The sequence below is a fragment of the Arachis ipaensis genome, chromosome B8 (assembly GCF_059453495.1).
Source record: "Arachis ipaensis isolate K30076 ecotype BB chromosome B8, ASM5945349v1, whole genome shotgun sequence".
NCBI lineage: Eukaryota > Viridiplantae > Streptophyta > Magnoliopsida > Fabales > Fabaceae > Arachis > Arachis ipaensis.
In genome coordinates, this window is record NC_142443.1 from 11,289,393 (window position 1) to 11,310,857 (window position 21,465).

At 34.1% G+C, this 21,465-nt stretch overlaps 2 protein-coding genes across 2 annotated transcripts; both read right to left on the minus strand.

The window, feature by feature from the left end:
• Positions 1-2,912: 2,912 nt before the first annotated feature.
• Positions 2,913-5,517, minus strand: LOC107613857 (expansin-B3). Its single transcript, XM_016316030.3, has 4 exons — positions 5,238-5,517; positions 4,822-5,122; positions 4,450-4,579; positions 2,913-3,559 (listed from the first exon to the last, which is right to left on the minus strand). The coding sequence occupies exons 1-4, from the start codon at positions 5,401-5,403 to the stop codon at positions 3,365-3,367; spliced, it is 792 nt and encodes a 263-aa protein (XP_016171516.1). The 5' UTR covers positions 5,404-5,517; the 3' UTR covers positions 2,913-3,364.
• Positions 5,518-17,049: 11,532 nt separating this feature from the next.
• LOC107613855 (pentatricopeptide repeat-containing protein At2g20710, mitochondrial-like) lies at positions 17,050-19,100 on the minus strand. The gene is made up of 2 exons (XM_016316029.3): positions 18,757-19,100; positions 17,050-18,253 (listed from the first exon to the last, which is right to left on the minus strand). Exons 1-2 carry the CDS (start codon positions 19,018-19,020, stop codon positions 17,246-17,248), a joined length of 1,272 nt encoding a protein of 423 aa, XP_016171515.1. The 5' UTR covers positions 19,021-19,100; the 3' UTR covers positions 17,050-17,245.
• Between the last annotated feature and the right edge of the window lie 2,365 nt (positions 19,101-21,465).

Sequence of the window (21,465 nt, forward strand, 5' to 3'; positions counted from 1 at the left end):
TGAAATAGTTTACCTAATTCAATATTACATAACAATAGGATATTCCCACACAGTGAAAACTAAACCCAACAAACAGGCATACAACATAAACAATACTTTGCTAAGAAATGAATCACCTATTCCAAGAACATTCTTACAACAAAACAACCTAACTTTGACGAACTAGCTTTCATGACGAAGTTTATATCCAGGACATCAAACATAGTTTTCGCAAGGTTTCCTATTTGAGCATTCGTCACAACAACTAGGAGACCCGGAGCCAAAAAAAAAAAAATAAAAGGGCATACCCACATCAATAGTTTCAACACTTATCACAAACAAATCTGAATTCCAGAAGAAATAAACCCCAACAACCACAACAGAACAGCATCCACATTTTGAATAGGCCAACACACTAAAATTGACTTCCATAACAAAACAAACCATTTTTGTACATACTGTTGTGCAGATTTTGTTTTCCCATTTAGAGGTACAAACCATTCGGTTTACATGAAACCAATCATCACCAAAATCCAGCAATCATAACCCCGATAACACTAAATACAATAACACGATATACCAAGTAATAATCAACTACGGGACCTAAATGCATGCTCCAAGAAATAACTTCGCCCCGCCCTAGCAACTTTGCATATTACATCATCATCAACCCTACAATCTACCAAAGTTTCAACTTAGCAACTTCACAGCCAGAATATCAAAACAAGAGATAAAAATTTGGAAATTAACCTACTAACAACAACAACATGACAGTTACCAAATCCAGAACTTCCCAAAAGCAGTGGTACATCTTCCAGAAAATACTAATGCCAGTGGAGTCATCTTGCAAGGGTATTAACTTCTCTGCAAGCATGCTATTTGTGCAAGTTAACTTTCGTAACTAGTAACATCCACTTACTCTAATTTCTCACACAATTAACTTACTAACTTTCCAACTGCTAGCAATTATGAAGCCACCCGGTCACATGGTAATACCACTTCATCATGCATGTCGAGTGCATTTTCCTTATAACTATAATAACATACTTCACAGCTAAACAACCACCTCAAACAGGAGAGACAATATCTTTGGTATACTTTATTTCATTGTATTCAAAATATCCAACCAACTACTGATTCAAAGACTTACTTGTTTTAATAGAACTCAGGACGTGGCAGACTTTGAATCAGAGCACTCTTCTGGTCTGGGTGTATTCTCTTCTGGCGGGCATTGGGAAACTCAACCAGGCGACACAATACACCGGTTTCTCCGCCGGGTGTGGCTCTCGCTTAGGTCCCAGCGTTGGAAGGCGACAGAGAGGGTTGGCTTCAGGGCAACCAGAGAATGCGAAGTCGTTTAAAATATAGCCACCGGGCGTCACCGGACGAGACGTGCACGACGCAGAACTCCAACACAAGCCGCGAACAAGATCGGCAATCGCACGACGGCTTCAACGCGCCTGAGGAGACAAGTACGTGCGAGCACGAGCTACAATTCGGAGTTGCGATCCTAGGCGTTTTCGACACCTCGATCACCACCGAAGCTACATATGCAGGACGCCGGCGCACTATAACCTCCACGAGAGCTACGGCTAGCGTTTCAATTTTGTTATAAATTTCATTAGCTTCATACAGGACGGTTGGGGGCACTTCACAGGTGACGGAGAAGTGGGGGAAAGCTGACGGGTTGGGCCATTTTCTTTTTTGTTCCTTTGGGTATAATATTTTCCCCAAGCCCATTACTTCTTCCATCTAACTGAGGCCTCATCATAAAAAAACATAAAACCAAATCCGTTTTATAGGAGTTAATCTCCAATTAACTTCCATACTGTTATATATAATCTATTTAATTAGTCAACCTCGATTCCCGTACTATCACTGACTGTGGGACCTTCTGCTGCACCACATGCCTTCCACTTCAACACATGCAAAAAAAGTAATTCTTCTAACGGGACACGTGTTTCCACCATCTTCAAACATGCAACACCCACACCTGCTGAAGGATCTTTCTTTCAACACACTAGCATCTCCCTAACTACATTGATTATCATCAGTAAATCCTTGGCACAGCCTCTGCCAATTGCAGGACCCACCATCACCTTTCTTGGCATCATCAACAACCACTTCCAGAACGCCAGTCCTTCTCTCTAGACACGCGTTCCAACCAGAGACACCCCACGTTTCATCAGCAGCTGCGGAAGAATATTCACTTCAGCACAGTAGAATTTTCCATACAACTATCTCCAAAGTGATAAGAATCAAACATGCATGGCCACCGCATACGGTATACCCTATCCCCACATGTGAATTACTCACAGATCACACAACCTTCCATTTCACCAGTCACAAGTCACACCAGAATCACCAACTTGATTCCCTTGTGATATTCTCAAAACCTCACCATGTGCTTGATCTTGATGATGATGTGGTCAACACTCTTAACAGTTCTCTGAGCCTGTAAAGCCATCATCAGTTCATCATGCACTCACTCATTCACAGTCTGTACCTAACATTAACTAACTTACTCAAAGGGAACTCAAGAACAACACTCATAAATTCCTCAATAAAGTTGTCTTCATTCATATCTCATATATAGGATACCCCTACCAACTTAATTTTCGACTTTTTTGTTTGCCTTAACCTATAACTAAGGTGTTGTAGCTAGGGAGCCCATTGGCTTTGATCTTCTTTCATCACATCAACTAGATTTGCCAGTAATAATTACGAAAATTGATGTGTCATTAATGTTCTATTTAGTTGGAAGTATCAATCATTTTTCTATAGAAAGGAAGACAAATGCTTATGATTATGCCACCGAATTAATGGTCTTCCCTAGACTCAGCATCAAATGCAGTTCATCAGTTTTGGTTTATAAAAATTAGACTGGACATAGTTTATTGTCCATATGAAAATAAAATTTAACAAAATGGTCAGGACCACAATACATTGGTTCATATCAAAATTATGCATTTATTTAATAACTTTATTTAATAATGCCAAAGGGGGCCAGTACAAACAATGAAGGATACTATACACTACAAGCTCTCTCTCCTCTTTGGAGATGGCTACATAACACAACATCTGTTACAATTAAACATATGCACACCACAAAAGGATGTATACAAAAACAAAAGGAAAAATGCATATAAAAATGCCATTTTGCATTCAACGGCTACTTAATTTCTATCAAGAAAACAGAAAGACAAAGGGTAAGGGTAAGGGTAACACTGTCAACATATCTATCTATATATCTATATATAGTATAATAACCCACGGAAGTTTTCCTTTGTGGAACTTGACCAACTTTAACTGGGGAAAAAAAGGCATTCTTTAATGTTACTAGTCCCTTTGGTCTTGTAAAGTTGCAAATGAAGCATGCATGAACCTAAGGAATGAAATTCAAGCGAGAGGTATAAGTGGCTTTTGGTGACCAGTTGCTTGGAATAACATCCCTGGCAGTGAGGCTTCTCCCTGACGATGTGCTTAGTTTAACTGAGAAAGGTCCTCTTAAAGGACCCGCAATGATGCACCAATTTGCACCCCACAGATGTTTCATTTCCAGCCACTCACTTGACCCTACCTGCCAATATATGATCAATCACAACACATAGTATAAGAAAATTAGTATCATTATTTAATCTTGTGGATTTGCCATAGACTAATGTTATATTATATTCTCCTACAAATTTTGGTAAAGGAACAATAAATTTACTTTGTCCCCTCCCCTCCCCTCGTAATTTTCACTTCTTCAGCCTTATTAATAGTATAACGAACTCATGAAATTTTGTAGGGTCATGTAACTATTAATATAACTGAGAAATTCAGTTTGAGCTATATAAAGCATAACTCTTCTTGAAAAGATCTAGTTAAAGATTTAAGAATTATTTTTTGCTACTTTTTTGCTATATAAGAAACTCGAGTTAAGTGATCTTGGAGCCCACATATAAGATATTTTGTATTGTGGGGGAGAAGTGAGGAATGAAGTTTGGTTAGAGAGGTCCCATATATCACATGCTTAGAGAACAGAATATAGAGGGAAAAGGGCACCACCGAGAATTAACAACACTATGGATAGCAATTTTTAATAGGATAGAAAGAGGGTCCAATCTAAAGTACCAAAAAAGATGGAAGTGGTGGCATTAGGCTAGCACGTGATCTAGGGAGACACATCCAAAACATTTGGAACCTAGCCATGCTGTTTTGCTTTTTAATTGGTACCCTAAAAAAAAGTAATGACCCTAAAAGCTTTAGCGCACGTTTAGCCGGTTGCTTTCAACTCCAATTGGCACTTTTCACATAACATTGTTCAAACACAGACGCAAAGTATAATGGTAAATTAAATGTGTTAAATCAATATAACACATTAATAAGAATCACATCACTTTCTTATATATTCATATCAATTAAAGATTTGGTAATTCGGTAAAAGATTATGCAAACAAATATAAAGAGGAGGAGCAAAATGCATACTTCTTGTATATGCATGGAGCTGATGTCTCCATCTCCATCCTCCCACTCTGCCAAGAGTGATAGCCAAAAGGGTGTAGAACCTTCATTGACACGGAAGGCAATGTTTTTGCCTGGATATGTGCAAGTTGTTCTGCAAATATTGCAATCACATAGAACAAAATAAAGGTCATTCATTCGGTAGTATATACATGTTGTTTCAAGTTTCTAGTTTCAACCCAAACATAGAAAAACAGTAAGGCCTTGGAGGGGACCATGACCTCTGGCGAGAATCTCGTTCAGTTTCTATCTACCAGTGCAATTAAAAGGTCAAATTAAAAAACAAAACAGAAAGAATCTTCTGCATGTACATATATGATGCATATTCGTGCGTACCTTTGGTATATGACTGGGATTTCACCTCGGTTCCTGAGCTGACCATTCTCGCCGGAAACCGCCATTCGGCCAAATGCGGCACCGCTGAGGTCAAAGTGGGTTCGATCAGAGGGACAACCAGGGCACTTGTCCGTGATTATAACCGTCACCGCTCGCTTGGAGCATATGGTTGGGTCCAAGCACTTCACCTTGTAGCATTCTCCGCACCCTTCCCCGTTCTTGTACAGCACCGGCCCCACCGCACCCACCCTCGCCTTCAACGGCTTCACATCCACCATCGTTCCATATCCACACGCCCCTCCTACAATTCACAACCATCAGTAACAAATTTAAATTCATGCCGCTAAAATATTTAAGCCGTTAGTTAGTTATTAGTATACTCAAGGAGTGAACATGGAGAATGAGCCTTTAATTACCGGTGCTACCGTCTCCTTCGGGATCGCCGTACCACGTGGCGGTGCCAGCATGCCAATGTGGATCGAGGATGCGGTGCTGTGGCCGTTGTTTCTGGCCGCAAACTAACATCACTCCGAAGCAAAATATCAAAACTGACACGGCGGTGACACGGTGGTGGAGCTGCATTGTGGTGACTGACTGCGAAATGAAAGCTTCGGCGAGCTCGGATCCCGAGGGAAAAAATGCGGCGGAAGTGAAGTGTCGCCGGCGGAAGTTTTTTCGGGGTTTGGTGTGGTATGTATGAATGAAGACCGTTGGGGAGGTTTTGGGTCTTCTTTATAGTGCAACAGAATGGTGGGGTCAACCTCTAACGGAATCAGTATTTTGACCTTATTATCCTTATTGTCTCTAGTTTATTTACTGAATATGCCATTCGGATGGGTCCTAGCGGGTCCCACCGGCGGTTAAGGCGTTAATTCCGCATGTGCGTGCGAAATGAATAAGTTCTTGCCATAAAGTCTTAAAAAAATAAGTAAATTTTTAATTTAAGTAATATTATTTAATTAATTTAAATATTTAATTTTATAAAAAGTTACTTATTTTTTATAAAAATTATTTGTTTTTTAATTTTTTTCAAAAAAATAAATAATAAATAATTTTTAAAAAATACCTAATTGCTTCGAAAGTCGTATGGGTTTATTGGTCATTTTTAATAAGAACAATGTATTCTGTTACTTACTTAATTAGTGATTCACTGATTCTAGTTTATTATGTACTTGTTGCCGTTAATCCGTTTGTTCGTTTGAGCATCAAGCTTCAGCTAACCAAAACGGTCGAATGATGGAGAAAGTTAGGTCGTAAATGATCCATGAAAACGACGTTATTTTGGCTATTCAAGCTGCCGTTTGGTCAAAACGGGGTCTATGAGAATCATTTTGTGCTCTCTTCTCTCACCTTGTCGGTGTGAAAGCGTGAGTGGATAATCTTGACTTATTTGTGAGGTAATGTGGTTAGTTATTTTTGGTTCGATTAAATAATACTGACATTACATTACATGATAATAATCAATCAATAATAATTCATTGGCATTTGCATTATTGCCTTTTTTTTATTTTTGCAATAGACATTTATGAAAAGAAAACATGCAGAAATTAAAAGTGGTCGTCATACATAACTAGATGTATTAGCGTCTCTTCTATCATTTTTGAAAAATATGGTCCCTTCTTTTTAATAATTCCTCCAATTTCGGGTGAGTAGTTCAAAATAGTTATAAGTATGACAAAATAGAAAAGGTTTGGTTGGTATATTTCAGATCTGATATAGTGGAAACCACGTATATATCCACGGTTTAGAAAATCGCGAGCAGATTTAATTTTAGATTTGAGAATGATAATTGTTATTTGTGGGCCTTGTGGATCATATCAATGCAATTATTATATTGTTATTATTGCCTTTGGTTTTGTTATACACGTGAGAAATCTTTTAGTCCATGAAAAGAAAATAAGAAAATATGAAAAAAAATATTATTATTTCTCCAAATTATATATATGCAGCTTGGCTTATGCATAATGCAGGTTGAAATATGACATTGGAGGCAGTTAAAACTTAAAATATAAAGCAACATAATGAAAACTACATCAATTTGTTACAGCTGCTTGGAACACCAAAGCAACTTCATTTTCCTTGATTCTTGAAGGTAACGTAATGGAATTAGGAGGAGTTTTTAAGTAGTTAGTTAGCACTAATTAATTACCACTGATGTCAATTATGTTTCCTTTTGCGTTAACTTAAATCGTTGGACATCACTAATTGACATTCAAAAAAACTGATGAAAATGAGATGAGAATGGTCTTATAATTATGCTGCTTTGAGCGGATAAATCCATGGAATGTTTTCTAAACATATACGTTGTGATTGGTCGTCCAATTAATTAATGTCAGCAATTCTGGATGCTGGTGCCGACTAGCAAGGTAGCAAGATTAATTAAATGATGAATTATAATTGATTAGTAGCACTACAAATTAAAAAAGTTGATTCTCACGTGTTGTATTTATGTGAAGTTAATATTTAAAAATTGTCAGATAATTTAATAAGTTTGACTAAATTTTTGTCTAACGATTTTCAACTATTCACTTTCAACTACAAAAAAACGCGTCTATTGCCACGCTTTTAAAGCGTGGCAAAAAGCTGAAAAAAAATATGGCAATAACTTTTTGCCACGCTTTTTGAATTACTGTCATGTTTTTAAAAGGGTAACATTTAAAAGGGTGACGGTTACTCTATCGCCATATTTTTTTCAGCTTATTGCCATGCTTTTTTTTGTCACACTTTTTTACAAATTATCACTTTTAAAAGCGTGACTGTAGGTGGAAATATGGCCACGCTTTTAAAGCATGACCATAGGGTTAGATAGGCCAGGCATAAAAACAATTGCACGAAACTCTTTAAAATATTGTATGACATAAGAATATTTCCGCATTTCTCAACAAAAGCTTGAATATATAGAACCACACATGGGACAACTTGGCGGCAGGTTCACACCTTACGAATCAACAGTTTCAATGGTGGTTGTTATTTCGCTCTAACCGCTACTAATAATAATATCACTCAATACTCGTGTATTCAATATCTTCATGATAAATTAAAGTTGAATAATTGCATACTATCAATTATATTATCTAGTTTAATGTTGAATCATTTTAAATTATATCATCTCCATTTCGACATCTTCAAATAATTTTAAGTTTGAATCTAGTGAATGAAAATTAAAGGAAAAAAATTGTATTAAGGAGAAACAATTAAAGTCTTAATCAAATTCTTAATTGATAATAATCAATATGCAAATTAGTTCGGACAAGTAATTTCAACCAGTGACAGTTATATATATATATATATATATATATAGGTTCCCTTAATAATCGGAGTATGAGTATCAATTATATAATAAATGCAACGATCAACTAATCCAGTTGGTTAATTAATTTAGATAAATTGGTTGAGTAGTTATTTACTCATCTATTAAAGCAAATGTTGAGTTAGAATTCTGTCTTAAATATATATTATCATTCAATTATAAACTTTTAAATAAAACTTAAATTTACAATAAATTAATCTTTGATCTACGTACTGAATCAGGAGTTACTCTTCAAAAAAAAAAAAAAAACTAATCAATTTAGTGTCCTGAGTGGGAATTATTTTAATCTTAGAAATAAAATATCAAATCAGGGAAAGATATGGGGAAGAAAGCTTCTAGAAAAAGGATTTCATAAGAAAATAATCGGAGTAGTAGTTAAGCTTTTTTGGTTGTTTCCAAGAATAAGATGTATTTGATTTGAAGATACAAGCATTATTAATGAGCTAAATAAACACAATCACAAAATGGATTGAAAAACAATGTTTTGACAGTCTTCCTGCTTGGACAAAATCAAAGGGTTCTCACTTGTAATCTTGAAAATTGAGATTTAAATGTGGATCGATCGATGAATAAACGACAAATAATAATAAAAAAAAATAACAATAAAAAGTCATACCCATAAATCACGATGTCTCTCCAAAATACTATCCTAAATCCTAATACAACAAGATGGTTCTGGCCATGTTTAATAAAGTATACGAGTATGATTAATTGGTAGTTAAAGACTAAAAAGCACCCTTAAATTTAGGGCTTCATATGATGTATACCATTTTAGTAATACAGCAATGCACATCATCCTTTAAATTTCTGATATTAGTTATTAATATTATGCATATAATTAATGACGTCTTAAGTAACATAGAAGACTAATTGATTATTAGCTATAAGCACAATATATACAGATGACCAAGGTAACATGATTAGTTCATGAGAATTGATGAGTACTTGAACAAGTTAAGAACCATGCTTTGAGAAAAAGCAAAATCAGAAGACAAAAAAGGAAAAAGAGGTATATTTACATATGCATGGTGCAAATGAGCAAATGCTTATGACCCTTTTTTCCATGTTTCTGATCCAATAATATTTGATGGAGTACGGCATCAGAAGCTGTACCAATAGACTTTACGGGTTGTCCAAACTTCATTCCACGTGCATGGTAGGATGTATGTCACATTATCTTAGCTTCATTCTCGATCTAATAGTTGGGTACTAAAATGATTCTCTATACATTTTGTAATTAAAAATGTGAGTGTACATAAAAAATAAGATATTCTATATGCGTATATTAATGTAAATAATTTACATAATTTTTTAATTAAATAATTAATTATTAGAATAATTAAATTTAAAATAATTAAATAATTAAATCTTTTTTGTAATAATATAATAACTTGCATTTGAATATAACTTATTATAGGATAATATAATGCTACTTGCATTTCTTAAAATATAAATAGTAGCTAGATAGTCTAGTTCGTCACATATTCACATGCATGCTATAGTAGTCTATTAATCATCATCCATATTTATATATATGATATATTAATGATGATGATAACAATATTTCGAAATTTGCCAGCATAACTAAAAATATGTAATAATAGTTTCATCTCATATTCTCCATATTCATATGTAATTTTAACATGAATTTTATTATATTTTATTATTTTTAATTTTAGTATAGATTTAATTTTGTATTTTGTGTTTTATTAGTATCTTTATGAAATAATTAAATATTATGTTTGATTAAAAAAATGATCTATTACAAGTAGGGTCATGTAAGATCGAATAATGAATTTTAAGGTGCAGATAAAATTAACATTGAGAGATTTTTAACTCGAGAATAAGATAGGATTGATTTTTAGAAAAAATTTAAATTTACGAATAGGATTAACGTGGACGGTTGAAAAATTAAAGCTTCTAATAGGTATACATTGAATTAAATTATAATTAATTATCACCTTTTATATTTATTTGTTGTTATATATCTACTGTATAAATTAACATTCACGTCACACATTTTTTTTAACTCTTTTACATAATCCTATATCTCTTTTTATTTATGCGATGGAGGACAACAATGCGAGGGAGGAACGACAGAAAGGAGGACAACATCTTCGATGACGCTACATATATGAACAACACAAGCACAGATGGGAAGGGCGTGGACGCCGCTAGTTGTTCCCTCGCAGACTAGCATCGATGAAACGTCGAACTTGAGCAGCTGCAAGTGTTAGGTACCAGACAAATGACACAGTAAAATACAGAGATGAAAAATTAGAAATTTGTATAAAATATGGAAACAATTGAATAACTTTCTTTGAGAATTACAACTTCTCTCTATCACAAGGAGACTATAATAACACTCTCTCTTGACAAAAGGAGAACACACTTCTCTCTATATATATAGGAAAAAACTACTCAAAGAAATATTATGTTATTCTATCTGAATGACTTGATTGAAATGAATTAAAGAAAAACTCAATTTATAGGTGAGTCTCTTCAATATGAACCATCCGTTAATTAGAGGTATATAATTCTTCTCTTTTTCAACCATTAAAATTCTAAGGTTATAAACTAAGATTGTTTATTATCTTTCATTTTATTTAGTTATTATTTATTTATATATTTTCTAAAATTAGCTTTACTATTTTTTCACAATCTCCCACTTAAAGCTAATTTTGATAAATTTTTAAAATTCATGTTGCTCATGTATTCCATAGGCTGTATGAGGATCTACACCATTCAAACTTTTTTATGTTGATTGGTTTTGTCATGGCATCTGCTAGGTTATCTTTCGTATGAATCTTCTGCATATCAACACTTCCTTCTTCTACTACTTCCCGAATAAAGTGATATTGTACTCCAATGTGTTTTGTTCTTGAATGAAAGGCAGGATTCCTTGCAATGTGCAAGGCACTCTGACTGTCACAATACACAGAAATCTTCTGTTGTTTGTGCCCGAGTTCTTCCATCAACCTTTGGATCCAAATAGCTTCCTTGCATGCTTGTGTAGCTGCCATATATTCAGCTTCTGTAGTAGATAAAGCTACAACAGTTTGTAATTTAGATAGCCAGCTCACAGCTCCTCCTGCAAGCATGAACACATATCCTGTAGTAGATTTTCGTTTATCAAGATCACCTGCAAAATCTGAGTCGACATATCCATTGACAATGAGTTCTGATCCTCCAAAACATAATGTAATATTCGAGGTCCATTTGATGTATCTCAAGATCCTCTTAACAACATTCCAATGCTCTTTACCTGGATCTGCCATAAATCGACTTACCACCGCAACTGCTTGAGCAATATCTGGCCTTGTACAGATCATGGCATACATAAGGCTTCCCACCACTGATGCATACAGTACTCGAGACATTTCCATCCTCTCTGCTTCACTACTAGGGCACATACTTGAGGATAATTTGAAATTCATAGGAAGTGGGGTTGAAATTGGCTTACATTCTTGCATATTGAAGCGTTGCAAGATTTTCTTCAAATAATTCTTTTGCGATAGCCAAATCTTCCTATCTTTTTTGTCTCGGTGAATTTCCATCCCTAAAATCTTGTTTGCTGGTCCCAAGTCTTTCATATCAAACTCCCTAGCCAACTGTGTCTACAATTCTTGGATTTGATCTTTGTTGGGACCTACCACCAACATGTCATCCACATACAACAGCAGAATGATGAAATCATTATCACCAGACCTCTTGTAATAAGTACAATGATCTGAACTAAGTCTGTTGTATCCAAGGCTAATAATAAAAGAATCAAATCTCTTGTACCAACACCTTGGCGCCTGCTTTAGACCGTACAGAGATTTAGTTAACCTGCAAACCAAGTTTTCTTTTCCTTGTTCTTCAAAACCTTCTGGTTGGAGCATATATATATCTTCTTTAAGTTCTCCATGAAGAAAAGCAGTCTTTACATCTAATTGCTCTAGATGTAAATCAAATGCAGCACACATAGCCAAAACTACTCTAATAGTAGTTAGTCTCACCACTGGAGAAAATATTTCATTAAAGTCAACACCTTCTTTCTGAGCATATCCCTTGACAACCAATCTTGCACGATATCGTTCCACCTGATCATTACTATTTTGTTTGATCTTATAAACCCATTTGTTACCAATGGCTTTCCGACCTGTTGGAAGTTCAACAAGTTTCCAGGTATGGTTCCTATGTAATGCCTCAATTTCTTCTCGCATTGCTGTCATCCACATAAAAGCATCTGGATTGCGCATAGCCTCCATAAAAGTTGTTGGTTCTCCATCTTCTGTCAAAAGAAAATATGCATCATGGTTTGTCAAAACATAATTTGAGTGCCATGATGGTATTCTTCTTTGTCGAGTGGATCGACGAACTTCTATGTCATTGGCCTCTGCTTCTTGTTCTTCGTGCTGTGGTTCTGCTTCAGAAAGATCACCTTCTCTGCATTTTTCATCTATTTGAACAGTGGTTATCTCTTTAACAGTGCTGTCATTTTCTTGTTCCTTTTACAATTCATCTTCTGCAAATATCACATCTCTACTGACAACTACCTTGCAGGCAGTGGGATCCCACAGGCGATACCCCTTAACTCCATCAGCATAACCCAAGAATATACATTTTCTAGACTTTGGGTCTAGCTTTGTTCTTTCTTGGGAATTGTACATCACGTACATAGGACAACCAAATATATGTAAAGAAGAATAATTAAGTGGCTTACCTTGCCACATCTCCATTGGTGTCTTTAACCCAATTGCTGTTGATGGTGACCGATTTATCACATAACAGGCAGTTTTAACAGCTTCTGCCCAAAAAGACTTGGCTAAACCTGCAGTTTGTAACATAGCTCGTGCTCTTTCTAGGAGAGTCCTATTCATTCGCTCTGCTACACCATTTTGCTGAGGCGTGTATGCAACTGTGAATTACCGTTGAATACCTGCTTGCTTGCAAAATGTTAGAAAATCACCATCGACATATTCTCCTCCATTATCTGTCCTTAAACACTTGATCTTCTTTCCAGATTCAAGTTCTAACTTTGCTTTGAACTCTTTGAACATCGCAAACACGTCTGACTTCTTCTTGATCGGGTACTACCATAGCCTCCTAGAGTAATCATCAATAAATGATACAAGATATTTTGCTCCTCCTAGGGACATCTCCGGTGATTCCCACACATCAGAATGAATCAACTCCAATATGTGCTTGCTCCGAGCAGTTGATCTACCAAACGTCAATCTATGTTGTTTGCTTGTAACGCAGTGCTTACAAAACTGTAAGTTTACCGATTTGAGCCCGAGAATGAGATTACGTTCTACAAGAATCTTCAAGCCTCGTTCTGACATGTGGCCTAGTTTGCAATGCCATATCATCGTCATTTCTTCTTGGCTTGTTGAAGCAACTAATGCCTCTGCCTCTTGCAAAGTATCTTCCACAAGCATGTATAGATTTGCTGCAATCTTTTCTGCTTTTATTACCACAAGAGCTCCTTTAACAACTTTCAAAATCCCACCTTCAATATGGGTCTTGCAGCCAAGTTCATCCAATTGCCCAATCAACAACAAATTCTTCTTCAAGCCTTTCACGTGTCTTACCCCTTGAAGTGAACGAATAGAACTATCAAACATTTTTATTTTGACAGTACCCATTCCAACAATTTCTAAGGCATGATCGTTTTCCATAAACACTGATCCTTCCGAGACAGATTCATATGTACAAAACCAATCACGATGAGGAGTCATGTGCCATGTTGCTCCTGAATCAACAATCCAAACATCAGTGAGCTGTTTGCTACCTTTAGAATCAATTGTTGCTTCGCCATATAGGATTTCTCCATCATCAGAGGTGCTCACAACACATCCTTGAGAACTTGATCCTTCTGGAACCTTCTCTATACTCTTCTTATTCCAACAATCTTTCTTGAAGTGCCCTCTCTTTCCACAATTGTAGCATTTGACCTGCTTCTTACTTTGTGACTTTGGTCTACTTTGACTCCCACTGAAACCACGCTCCATTGATCTCCCTCTTGTCATCAACAAAGCCTCTGCTTGTTTTGAGCTTTCTAATCTATCTTCCTTATTCTTGCGCCTAGATTCTTCTTCAAGAACCGCAGCAGCCATGTCATTAAAAAAAAGATAATCAGTCAAAACATTATTAGTTAAGTTAATGATAAGCTGATCATATGAATTTGGTAGACTTTGAAGCAAGAGCTCTGCACGTTCATTTTCCGCTATGGTATATTCCAACGATGAGAGTTGGGAAAATAGTGTATTTAGATTGTTGATGTGATCCGTTGCCGATGTGGATTCACTCATTCGAAGAGTATAAAGTCTTCTCTTCAAGAATATCTTGTTGTGAAGTGACTTGACTTCATATAATTTGGTGAGAGCATCCCAAATTTCCTTTGCTGTCTTTTTCTCTGCTACACTTGATAAAACTGAATCAGCTAGTGCCAAGTGTAAGTTTGCAACAGCATTGTTGTCCATCTCCTTCCATTTTTCATCTGTAATTTCAGTGGGTCTACCTTCAATTGCTGTCATGCAATTGTCTTTTCTCATAATGGCTTTTATCTTCAATTTCCATATGGAAAAATTACTCCCACTGAATTTCGGAATTTCATACTTTGCTGCCATTTTTTTTAGACGGTAACTCGCAGCAAAAAAAAATATATTAATCAGCAACCTTTGGCTCTGATACCACTGTTAGGTACCAGACAAATGACACAGCAAAATATAGAGATGAAAAATTAGAAATTTGTATAAAATATGGAAACAATTGAATAACTTTCTTTGAGAATTACAACTTCTCTCTATCACAAGGAGACTATAATAACACTCTCTCTTGACAAAAGGAGAACACACTTCTCTCTATATATATAGGAAAAAACTACTCAAAGAAATATTATGTTATTCTATCTAGATGACTTGATTGAAATGAATTAAAGAAAAACTCAATTTATAGGTGAGTCTCTTCAATATGAACCATCCGTTAATTAGAGGTATATAATTCTTCTCTTTTTCAACCATTAAAATTCTAAGGTTATAAACTAAGATTGTTTATTACCTTTCATTTTATTTAGTTATTATTTATTTATATATTTTCTAAAATTAACTTTACTATTTTTTCACAGCAAGGTGGTGGTTGTCTTCTGTCGGGAGCTCTATTACAATGGATGATGATGCGGCGGCTGGGACTGACTGGTGCAAAGACAAGGCGCGCAACTACAACGGAGGACGTGCGATTGAGAGTTGGCGAGCGGGAGAGCTGACTGCACGCGAGGAAGGATGATTATTAATGGTGACCCACCTGAGATAAGATAGTGGCGCAATGTGTGGGAGGAGGAGCGTGAGAGAGTGGACAAAAAGTGCGTATACCGAGTGATTTGTAGTTTAGGATTATACGACACACATATAAAAAGGGGAAAAAACTAAATTTTTTGAAAGTAACCAACAGGAATCTAGCTAACAATGCAACAAGCCAACAAGTATTTTTGAATTTCACTTCATACTAATTAATTGTCATAAATTAGTAATTATTTAAATTTTATTTTAATTATTATTAATTCTAGATGTTTAAAGTTGGCCGAATAGAAGTTATTTACTTGTACTTCTCCTTTTCGAATTTTAAACTTAGTATTAAGATGTAATTGGCTGAGTTGGCTTATATAATAGTTAATTTTCTATACTTTTTCTTTCTATTTTTGTAATAGAAAAATTAAATCTTTTTCTTTGTAACAAAACAATCTCTATATATATAATTTTGTATCTTTGAGAGAAACTCAGTTATCTTATTCAGTGATGGATTCAAAAAATTTATGTAATAAAGACAAAAATAGTACATAAAAATAATAAATTAAAAAAAATTAGCATGAAAATATGTAGATATCTATAATTCAATGTATATTAATAAAATTTGTAATAATCAAATTAATACATCAAAAGTATATTAATTTAAAAATATTTTTTCTTGTTTTAATGTTTAACAATATTGCATAATATTATATTTATTATTAATACTAGCACTTTATCAAGCACTTTGTATCATCAAATCATATTTTATCGATTTTTTTATATAATAGAAAAAAAAAATTATAGCACAACAATAAAAGAAAAAAAAGGTGAGAAAGACAAAATTTCAAATTAATCCGTTATAATTCTCTTTATATATAAATATAAATAATATTTTTTATTAAAAATTATTCAATAATTTTCTACTGTTTAATTACAAAATTGACACATTATATTATTTACTGTAACAAATTTTTATGAAAATAATAATAATTATTATTATTGTAAAATCAAAATTAAATTAAATAAAATGATAATCAAATTTTTAAAAAATTACAAAATACTAAATCTCATTTATATTCGAAAAGTTATGATTGATTTTGAATGATTATTTAATTGAATTATTATTATTTGTTTATTTTTTGTTTGAGCAGACTTTATTTATTTTTTTAATTTTAATAAATTAAAATTATATAATAAAATAACTCGTATCATTGTATTAATATATAATAAGGTAACTTTTTTATCACGTATAAATAAATTTTTTAAGAATTGAGCTAACATCTGTTCTAACAACATATGATAAGATTACTATTAATAAAATATTTTAAATATTTTTATTTAATAAATAAAAAATAAATATATTAAAAAATTAAATTTTTTGTATTTTTAAAAAAAATTTAATTGATTATCTTTACACATGCTCTTAGAACACAAGTTAGATAATTTTTTTTTTTAAATATGAGAGCAATGTATTATTATAATAGGAGCATTATATTCAGACATATATAATTATCTTTTCCAAAATCCAATGGGCCACATGGCCCAACAACACCTTACTAACCAGGAGCGTACCTGGTGGTATCAACTGTTATGCATCAAAGATCAAACCATCAATGCCAGTATATCACCAATGGGATAGCCACATCAGAAAGAATTTCTTCTTAATTGCATTTAAAGAGTGATATAGTAATCCATTTAGTTTAAAAGCAATTACTCTAATGAAGATGTCAAAAATATCTTCTTCTGATAATTTTAGTTTAAAAAATGTGACTATTATTGGTTTTGCCATCACTATAGAACTTGAGAATCTGAAGCACTGATTCCAAATCTCCTTTTTCCTTCAGGTACTCCAAAGATTCAGCCAAAATCCAAAAACAAAGGGTTTATTGGTCCAACTAGTTCTTTCTGCAGAGGGCACAGTGTTGATTGCTTGAACTGCTTTCTCCATATTATTATCCGCGCAGTCGTGTTCTGCCGCATGCAATTGCTTGCCGCTATCCAAAACGCTCTTCATATAAGCCTCAGCCTTATCCAACATACCCAATTTACAATAAATATGGATCATAGGATGTGAAATTCTGGTGTCGAAAACTTTGTAATTGGACTCCCATTCTTCCATGATCTTCTCAGCTCCAACAATGTCACCTAGCTTCACCAAAGACCTTAACATTAAGAAGTGACCTTGGTTGTAAAATCGCTTACTGAGTTTGCACTTCCCCCAAATTCGATAAACCTCATCCTTATTACCAATACCAGCATATATAGTTAGAATAGATAAATAGGCAACAGGGTTGCCTAAAGCTAGCTGCTCTGATTTCTTCAATGCTGACAAGGCCTTCTCGACATTGCCACCTTTCAGATAACCATTTGCTGCGATAGCATAAGTATGCCAACGAACAGTTGCAATAGGATCAACTTCCATCCTGATTAGTAACTTGTCTATCCCTTGTATGTCTGCAGCAACAACATATGCATTCAAGAGAATAGTATATGTACCAGGGTCGCGTATGTCCTTCTCCATCATTTCTTGCATTAGGCTATCCAATTTCTCATATTTGCCTAACTGCGTATAGAGTTTCAACATCTTATTGTAACGCATGGGGGAGGTCATCGGATAAATCTTCCTGATTTTCTTCATCAGAGCCTCCGCTTTCTCCAAAGATTTATGCTCTGCATAGCATTCCGCGAGCGCAACATTTATCTTGAATTTCATTCGGGAATTAGGAATGTCTTCGTAGAAGTTCTCAGTTTGTTCAAGGCCACGAACTATCGATAGCAATTTGAGATGTTCAGCAATGTCTCCTGTGGTCAAGTCATATTTTTCTGACTCACGCATCCATTCTGATAGCTAACAAAAGCAATGTTCCATCAACTCTCCATATTAGGAGTCATTAGTCAAGCACAGCAATACTATAAGCATCGTTTAAAAAATTGAACTAACTAGTGAAACCTTGCTATCAATTATCATGATTCAATTGACTTACCCGATTGAAATTATAATCGAATCAATGGTTAGGCAATACAAAAATATCAAAACACAACTATAAGTAAACCTTATCCTTATCCCGTTAGATGTGAATAGACTAATAAAACAAACACCACCATAATATCTTGTCGTATACCATAAACTAACTAAACAAACTAACATAGAACAGAACATCATTTTCAACTTGCACTAACTTTGCCTAAATAAATGAAACAAAACAATGATCCGATTATAACTTATATTGTCAGTCACTAAAAGACGAACATGAATCCCAATCAGAAACCAGCTGCATTCAGTGTTTTAGAAGAAACTATGAAAGGGTACCATTGAATAAGCTTCACTATATCGTAAAAGAGAAATAAAACCTCAAGGGCGTGCGTATAGCAACGTCTCCGACAGAGGCATGCGATGAGATATCGGATTTTTTCGTGAGTGATGGATCCGCCATCTTGAACCCATTGGTTGAGAATGGGGGTTACGGGGGTTGTGGGGTCCCGATTATCCTGGACTATTTTAGCTTCGAGTTCATCGAAAGAATAAAAAGAAGAAATCAGTGATTTTGATGAGTATAATTGATAGGCAGAAAGACGGGAGGTATTGAAAAGTTTGCAAATTGATCGAAACAACATCGTCACTTCCACTCTCAACTCTCGACTCTGCGTTTCTCTCCTTCCTCAGAAGAAGGGCACGGATTCCATGTGCATAGTGTGTTTGGCGTTTCGGTGTGGATAGTACTTAATTTTGGTATACCGATGCGCCAAAGGACGAGAGTCGTTGGATCTTTTTTATTTTTTTATTCGAGGGTGTAGATTATTTGTTATTTCTCTCTTTTGATTGGCTACTAACTGCTTTTGTATTAGAGGAGTTGTTTTTCAAAATTTAATTTTTTGTTGGTTTTTTTGTTAGATCCAAAAACTAATGGGGTTATGTAGAAAAAATTTATGAATTCTTAAGTTGAAATTGATTACGGTTAATGATTGTGTATTTCGTTAACTAAGACTCTTTCTTTTTAATTACCAAATTGGAACAAAAATGCATACTTTTTCACCGCCGTATTTCAGCGCACTCAGCTACCTCCACCGGGGGAGTGAGCCCACATTTCGGGTCGTTCCAACCCGAATAACGGTTAAATGCGGTTACAAGTTCAAATCATCAAGCTTCTCGTAGGGAGTCGGGTCGACCCGAACGAACTGAGCGCATGCGCCATCCTATCCAGCAAGGTCGACTCTCAGAACGAGGACTCACCGACAAGGTCGAGCCACCGTGAACGGCCACAAATCCGCCGTAACAGACCTTAACTTAGTCCACGTCAGCGGCGAAAAAACGCTTCCTCCAAAGCCGCTCACGATCTCCGACCTATCGCTAGCACCGATGCACGGCTCGCAGCTGCGCCGCATACCAGGAGAAGTTCTGGACCCACAATAACCTTGTAGCAAAGAGAGCAAATTTTACAATAAGATCCTCTTTTAGTCTTTTTAATTCATTTGCAAAAATAAAATTAATTAATCCTTTAGAATTTTAATGAATAGTTGTATTCGATTTGTTGGATAATTATCATTTTGAATTTTTTGTTAAACAAAAAGTCAAGAGTAAGGTTGGTCAGATTCTGGTCATTAATTTTTGAAGTTTTGACAAGAATGAAACACTTTATGGAAAAAAAAATCATAAATGAATTTTACATTCTAAATTAATCTTATATTCTAAACTAATTATTATAAGCTAAGTGTGTGTTTGGATTAAAGTTTGCAAACGAGATTTTATATAAAATTAATTTTATAAACTTGATTTTGATAAAAAATAAGTTGATGTTAACATGATTTATGTTTGGTAATTTTGTATCAAAATGGCTTATAATAAAATGAATGTTGTTTGGATTACATTATTTAAAATTACGTTTAGACAAAAATTACTAAAAAGGACATGAATTTATATCATTCAAATTTATATTATTTTAACGCTTTTTTACTATAATTACTTTTAAAAAGAATTTAAATTTATGTATTAAAAATTAGTACCCTTTTGTTATAATTTATTAGGACTCTTTTTTAGTACTCTTTTTGTATTTAATTATATCTTCTTAATAAAATTTATATTATAAAAATTAATAATAATAAATAAAACATATACTAATTTAAAAATACATAATAAAAAATACACAAAGTCAAATAAAAAAATAAAGTTCTATAATAAAAATATGTATTAATAAAAATAATTAAAAAAATATATCAATAATAAATACTAAAAATTCTATTAAAAAAATACAATGATATGCATAAGTGAACATTAAAAAAATTATAAACAAAAATATCCATACTATTAATAAAAAAATAAATAAATAATTGATAAAAATTAAAACTTAACAAAGAGTACTAATAATAATATTAAAAAAATATTTGTTTGTAAAGTATAGCTATGAAAAAAAATTTAAGAACTCTATGATTGTTTTTGGTATTTCTTATTGTAGATGAGATTGAATGGCAAAATTGGTAGAATGTCAATTAATTTTTTAATTTATGAAGTGAATGCAGAAACTAAACGCAAAAGCTACAATTTATTGCTTCTGGTAAATGGGAGTTCAAACCCAAAATCTGGTTCGGGTGTTCAGAAGAAAAAAATTAGCCAAAAAAAATTACAGCGTTAAAAAAGATTGAACGCACTTCTTATGCTTCCAACGTATTTACCAAACACATCCTAAGTAATTCGGTTCAATTAATTTTATTAATTATAGTTATATGATATTGAAAATAATTTTATTAGCTATCGTAAGATATCATATAAAATTGGGCAAAACACCCTAATAAGCCAAGGCAAGATTCAAGTTACGTAAATAAGCCAAAGTCAAAATCGTTTCAGCAATGAGCCAAACACTATCTTTATGTAATTCGAACCAGTGTGGTTCGAACTACAATCGTTAATAATTCGAACCAGGGTGGTTCGAATTAGGCTGAAAAAAGTTTGCATGTAATTCGAACAGGGCTAGTTCGAATTACACACTCGAAAGCAACCCATGTAATTCGAACCAACCTGATTCGAATTACCCTTGAAGTGGCTCCTTAGTAATTCGAACCGACCTG

What these genes read in the sequence shown, in the direction of transcription:
- LOC107613857 (XM_016316030.3), bottom strand. Translation starts at nt 5,403, where the DNA reads ATGCAGCTCCACCACCGTGTCACCGCCGTGTCAGTTTTGATATTTTGC. An exon ending in CGAAGGAGACGGTAGCACCG is followed by an intron (nt 5,123 to 5,237) that starts GTAATTAAAGGC and finishes TGTGAATTGTAG; the next exon opens with GAGGGGCGTGTGGATATGGA. An exon ending in GCTCCATGCATATACAAGAA is followed by an intron (nt 3,560 to 4,449) that starts GTATGCATTTTG and finishes ATATATTGGCAG; the next exon opens with GTAGGGTCAAGTGAGTGGCT.
- LOC107613855 (XM_016316029.3), bottom strand. Translation starts at nt 19,020, where the DNA reads ATGTTGTTTCGATCAATTTGCAAACTTTTCAATACCTCCCGTCTTTCT. An exon ending in GCTATACGCACGCCCTTGAG is followed by an intron (nt 18,254 to 18,756) that starts GTTTTATTTCTC and finishes TGCTTTTGTTAG; the next exon opens with CTATCAGAATGGATGCGTGA.